The sequence below is a fragment of the Pundamilia nyererei genome, unplaced genomic scaffold (genome assembly GCF_000239375.1).
Source record: "Pundamilia nyererei isolate P.nyererei 1_Seehausen unplaced genomic scaffold, PunNye1.0 scaffold00102, whole genome shotgun sequence".
NCBI lineage: Eukaryota > Metazoa > Chordata > Actinopteri > Cichliformes > Cichlidae > Pundamilia > Pundamilia nyererei.
The window spans coordinates 1,711,568-1,718,042 of record NW_005187503.1 but is presented as its reverse complement, the minus strand read 5'-3'; the positions used below and the strand labels follow the sequence as shown (position 1 = coordinate 1,718,042).

The following is a 6,475-nucleotide window of genomic DNA, read 5'->3' as shown; positions in this document are numbered from 1 at the left end:
AATAATTATGCACACCTGATATAGGGTGTTGATGTCATTAGACCACACCCCTTCTCATTACAGAGATGCACATCACCTAATATGCTTAGTTGGTAGTAGGCTTTCAAGCCTATACAGCTTAGAGTAAGACAACATGCATGAAGAGGATGATGTGGACAAAATACTCATTTGCCTAATAATTCTGCACTCCCTGTAGTTGTTTCTTTGTAGGAAAGTAGATAATCTTTGGGCCAAGACACTGAAGATCTTTCCCTCTAAGTTCTGCAGGCTGATCTGCAAAACTGGCTGATGGATGAGGAGTTCTTCTCCTTAGGGATCAGAATACCTCTTGCTTTTCGCCAAGCCTTTGGAATCACTCCTTTCTGCCACACTACCTTCATCAGCTTCCACAGGTATTTGAGAACTTGTGGGGTGTTTTTATTTAGCCTATATGAGATGCCATTAGGTCCTGGGGCTGATGCTGCTCTTGCCTGCTTCACTACCTTCTCCACTTTACTCCATGTAGGCGGTCTTATGTCCATTTGGTGTTCAGGTGCCTGGATAGGCGGCATATCACTTGGAATGGTAACTGGCTCATGCCTCCAATCCTCAGAGTAAGTTTTCCTCAGATGATCTTCCAGGTCTTTTATGGGCATTTTGAGGCACCCGCTCTTCTCTTCGACAAAAAGGCCCTTAACAAAGTTGTATGGGTGTGAGGTGTTCTGCTCTTCGCAGCTTAGTAAGTTGTTGCCTTATTTCCTCCTGCAGGGCAGTGAGTTCCTCCCTTTCTGTCTCATAGGCCCTCCTCCATTGTTTCCTCAGTTGTCTTCTCTCTTTCACTAATCTGTCAATTTCCTACTGTCTCCTGGATTTTACCTGGTTTAAAGGGCCTTTCTGCTGTCTCTGAGTCTTGTTCTTTACCCCAAATCGCTCGGCCCCATAGCTGTAGATGATGGTTCCCAGGTTCTCCAACTTCCTTTAAACTGGACCCATTTGTTCATCTAGTATAAGAGCCAGTTCCGAGTCAATGGTTTCCCACTTTCTTTTCTCACTGGATCTGGGCCACATAATCTGATCTTTCCTACCTTCCATCTTCCTTTCCCTTGCTGGCAGTGCTTGGCTAGACTCAGTGTTCGAAGATTCTGTTGGCTGCTTCTGGATGAGCTCTGGGCTGGAACATGGTGTTGATTGTGGCTGGCTTACATCTGTACACAAATGTGTTGCTAGCTGTTGGTGGCTAAACTCTAAGCTAGGGGCTGATATTAAATGGCCGGGCCCTGTGCTAGAATCTAATATTGGGTGTGGCTGGCTAAGCTCGTTTCGGAACTGCTATTGGCTGGATTTGACTGAATTCCAATCAGGAGACTATTGGGGGGGTCTGTATGACAATGAACTTCGAACGGGGTGCTGATACCCTAAGGACTGTGGGGATTCTCCTGCCTCTGGACTTCAATTTGACTTACTTCTTAAAAAGTATGTGTCAATGCAAGACCACTTTCTCAGCTCGCTGAGTTACTTCTTCCTGCCTTGGTGGATTTTAAGGCCCATGTCAGTTGTTAGTTTTGACCAGTCACAAATGCAGTTCTGCAGAATTCTTTCCTTTCCATTGATGGTCCATTATTTGCAATGCTGGCTGATCATTGGTTACGTTCCATGGTTCATTGCCATTAAATCCATACGGAAAGGCAGACCCTAGGGGTATCTTTTCCTTTGAGATTTCTGTAGCAATATTGGGTGTACCCAAGTATGCTAAAAAGCGCTGGGTCCTGCTGGTATGAGGTGCTAACCCACACCAGCCCCATTAGGGTCTATTCCCTCCTGTCAGCAGTCTTTCCAGTCTGTCATCTGGTCTTTCCCTGATTGTCAGCTGCTCTTTCGCAGCGGTCACTGGATCACCCCAGAGTTCTGATTCAGTAAAAGGACTAGATGTTACAGTATGGGACAATAACAATATGGGAGAATTGGATATGGCTACTCTCTAGTGTCCATACCTGTAACAAATGATATCCGCAGACAAGATAATACTGATAAGAAAAATAATGCTTGGAGGATCATTGTCTTTGCTCCTGGCTGATCAGATATTTGCAACACCTTAGTTTGGTTGGTTGCCATGGTAAAGAATATCAAAGTGCCTCACCCACGGCTCCCAGTTGGGGGTTTTCTGCACCTGGCGAAAAAACAGTTAGCTGTCCAATTTCTCCAAGAGGTATTGGGTACATATATTTAGCCTGCTTTTTGCTATCCAAAATCAGCCTTCCATTTAATATCACAATGAATTATAGATGCAACTTGTCTAGGCCAGCTAGCATTAGCTAATCTCCTTAGCTGTACTTTTTCCTCCAAATAGTCACATCTGAATAAAACAAACAAATATAAAAACAGGATGTCAACAACTAAATGCCAAACTTCCGTCTTGGATGTGTGGCACCCACTTAGTTATATTTCTTGGCACTTTTTGATCACGAATGACAAGGAGAAACCCGTTCCAGTTTAGTCACTGTTGGTCACTTTTACTGAACCTTCATGCTGTGCTGTTTGGAAAGAACAGCAGTTACTAGAGAGACACAGATTAATTTCTTGCTGTGCTTCTCCCTACGCTGAATCATTACTGCTCCCCATCAAGGCACTGCCAGAGAGCAGTGTGCCTCATTATCATATAAATTCACCAACAACTGAGAAACACGCAAGCTCCCAAACTTATAAGTGCTCACACAAGCTCAGTCACAGATGGCATCATTCATTGTAGGTGGAAATGTGTGTCGATATCTGAATGTCATTAAAGACGCATTCATACAAGTAGGCCAATAACGGACGAGGGAGAGCAGAAGAGTATGTGCTTTCCATCAAAATGAAAGAAACTAAGTGTGAATAGCAGAGATGACTGAGATGCTGTGGCACACAAGGCCGTGATATCATTCAGGTGTCGTGTATCTTTCCAGCATATGTCTAGCATCACCTTTTGTTTCCACTCACTCCTGCATGGCAGCTGTGCCTCTCTGTGATTGGCTGAAGGGGTTGACGGGCTCCTCCAATTGGGAATTGTATTGCGTCAAAGTGTTTGTCCTTAAGGCATGAGAGCAGATGATTTGTATTTGTTGAAATGTTTTCTTGTTATGCGTGACTTACATAAGATACTGAAGGTCACATATTTGTGAAGTCGCCGAAAAATAATTATATTACAAATATAATAAGGAATTAGATTAACTTAAGATTTTTGGTTGCTATAGTCTTCATCCTTTTCTCAACCTTATTTGTATAAAAAACCTGGAAGAAAATATATTACCCTAGCTACAAGGATTGGTTTATCTCAGACCTAATACTGGGTATCTCTGTTTTGTATCAGCCTGACAGTCAGAGCTAGGATTAGCTCACTCTTTGAGTCTATATGCATGTCTGGCTAAAAAAAAGCTGTTCCTTCCTGATCACGATACCTTTTTATAGTTAATGTTAGTTTTGTCAAAAGTGAAACTGATTGAAAGTGTTTGAAACCGTTTCAATATTTGCTTTACGTAACGTCAAACCACTGACAGAAGCTGCTCTTTCTTACTTTCACCTCTCACTCAGTGAGTTGACACATACAACAGCACTCAGGAACCTGTGCCACATTGTGATGTTGAAGTCTTTTTATATCTATTGTTAAATTTAAATCAGCTATTTAATAGCCTTAAATGTAATATTTATGTAATGTTTTATGTAAAATGTAATATTTTCCTGTTATGACGGGACAACCCCATCTTCTGTTGATTTTCTCCCTTGCAAATAAGCTGAAGTTAAAATTGTCGGAGGTGCCCCCTTCACAAATGCAGTGTCTCAGAGGTGTAATGGTTAAAGTAAATTGATCTGCCTAGTTTGATTTGCCGAATAGATTCACAGTGACTCTGGGGATTTGATTTGAGAATCAATTGACAAATTGCTCCCCCCCCCCCCCCCCCTTATTGTTGTGGTTGTTGCCTCAGTACAATGTGTGTCACCTGGTATTTTCCAGTGTTAGACACACCCAGACTTTTTCCAGCAAAGCATCTCTCAAGTCTGTTGTTTTTGTCTATTTAGGTGTGAATTTGTCTCGTTACACCTGTGCACTTGCGAGAGCATTTCGCATTTTTTGAGGTGCGGTTTGGTTTAAAGTTAGTGTAAAGATTGGGCTGCCTTCACGTTGAAGGTTCAGGTTATGCCTATACTGGTAAATGATTAATGCTCTGGGCGATCAATGGGGCAGTTGTGTCCTCACCAGTATTGCACATGTGTGATAATGTGTGCTGCTGTGCTGTAATACTGATTTTATGGGTGCTATTATTTGATAAAGAAATGTTAATGATATGTGGCTTTGTTTTTATGTGTCCTGACAGCTTTATGTCCTCACTGTTGCAAACTCCTTATCTCTAGATGTGTCCATGCTAGTGATATCAAGCTAATTATGTTCACTAAGGTCATGTTCTCTCTCTTTTTTTTTTTTTTTAATTTAAATGACTCCAGCCAGCCTCTTGATGTTGCTGTGAACCATAACCTTAATTGCATGGACTACAACAATTAATATATAGTACAATACAGACTAATTAGTTTGAGGAAAATGGCACATAGATAATAAAACAGCAAGTGATACCGTCCTGCATTATACAGTGGACAGGGTTGTTAAAGACTTGGTCTAAATTTAACCTGTTTGACTATGTTATTTCATTGAGGGAAAATAAGATGTGTTATCTGTCTACTGCTCATTAAGTGCCCGTAATTGCACTTTTGTGCAGATCATTGGCAAAGTTAATTCTCTTGACTGCCATGTTAAGTGGTCTGGAAATGAGCTATTAGCTGTGTGTAAAACCAAAAAGCTTGTTGTACTTATGAGCTTAAATGCAAAGCTGCAGCATTATTGACTATGGGGTATATATACAAATCCAAAAACAACTTGTTCACCCACCTCACAGGTGATTTTCTGACATTGTTATTTCTGCTTTAAACCCCTGCAGAGTGATCAAGGTGTCCCTTGATCATCTATCAAAGCATAAAAGCTTTTAGGGTCGAGTTTTCTAAAAAAAATCATAAAAAATGGGAAAATAATGTGAAAATACAAATTTTTTCTTATGCAAACCATCAATCCTCTTTTAGCTTCTTACCTCTTCTTTTTTTTTTTGTCAGGGTCTAGATGAGGAGGCGATTGTTGACCACGGAAAGACGAGCTTCGCCACTCTCTCAAACCATGAGAAAGACGATTTTGAAAGTAAGTTTAAAACTGCCAGACCGCAAGTATTTTTCTTGCAACTATTGATATTTCTTGTGCTTTACTGTGTAATGGAAATGTAGGATTAAGCCAGCACTCATCAGGTGGAAACACTTTCAAGATTCAAGTAAAAGCCTCTTTCTTCAAGTGGATCCATAACTATAACTTCCTTTCAGTATTATCTCAGTTTTAAGGCACTGCTGGAGGCCTCTGCTTTCTGTCCAGCTAAGCTGTCCATTTTTTTTCTTCTCTTCATGCTCTTTCATCTCCCGCGCCTTTTTTCTGTTGTCTTTGCTCTCGGTGTTTGTCTCCATCTGTTAGACTTGTGCTTGTGTCCCCTACGCTCAATCCTTTTCTCTTGATTTTAATCCTCCTCCCATTCAGATCAAAGAACGATGACTCATCTACAAAGAAAAGGGTATTGGTAGCAAATGCAGGGTGAAAATGGGGTGCTGTCCTTTTGCAATATGGCTCCTTTGTCGCAGTAACAATAATGAAGAGAAAATAAAACTGGTGTGGGGTGTCACGTTTATGGTTTTCCTCCATATTTTTTTATTTGAAGCTCTCAAAAGAATAGGAAAGAAATTAATTGCCTTTTTTCTTGAATGTGTGTGTCCCTGGAAATATGATACTGCTTTCACAGTGTAAACCTTTTTCAACATAGTTTAGTGTTTTTTAATATTAGTGTTTAATTCCACTTATAAGCTCGGCAACTTGCAGATGTGAAGCAGGAGCCTGATAGGAGCGTAGAGCTTTAAAAGCCAACAAGAAAATCACTCCTTTTGCTATGTTTTTAAAGCTTGGCAGCTAAATTTTTAATTAACTCTAGCCTGTACATTTTATAGTAACTGATGGTTGGTGTAAAGTGCATTATTGTAGTGAAGTCTGAAATGAGAGCATGGATGACCTTTTCAAGTGAGAACTTGAATGGTAGATCTGCTCCACAATCTAATTATTTTTTTCTATAAGTTAAAAATTTAAGCTACCGATATGCAGGAAATGACTATAGCATTTCCACTCTGCACAGTTGCAGTGTCGGGATTGTCCACGAAAAAATGCACAAAATAATGTTGCTGCACATGTGGTTTGTGAGCTGTATGCTGTCGTTATACCCGAGGAGTTATACAGTGGGGCAAAAAAGTATTTAGTCAGCCACTGATTGTGCAAGTTCCCCCACCTAAAATGACGACAGAGGTCAGTAATTTGCACCAGAGGTACACTTCAACTGTGAGAGACAGAATGTGAAAAAAAAATCCATGAATCCACATGGTAGGATTTGTAAAG

At 40.6% G+C, this 6,475-nt stretch overlaps 1 protein-coding gene across 8 annotated transcripts in view; it reads left to right on the top strand.

Annotated features, from left to right (window-relative positions):
- LOC102197977 (sodium bicarbonate cotransporter 3-like) overlaps positions 1-6,475 on the top strand; it is a 53,290-nt gene that overhangs the window by 21,460 nt on the left and 25,355 nt on the right. For all 8 annotated transcript variants that reach the window (XM_005740706.1, XM_005740710.1, XM_005740707.1 and 5 more), the window contains exon 2: positions 5,110-5,191. In XM_005740706.1, the coding sequence (XP_005740763.1) occupies positions 5,110-5,191 (82 nt within the window). The remainder of the gene's footprint in view (positions 1-5,109; positions 5,192-6,475) is intronic.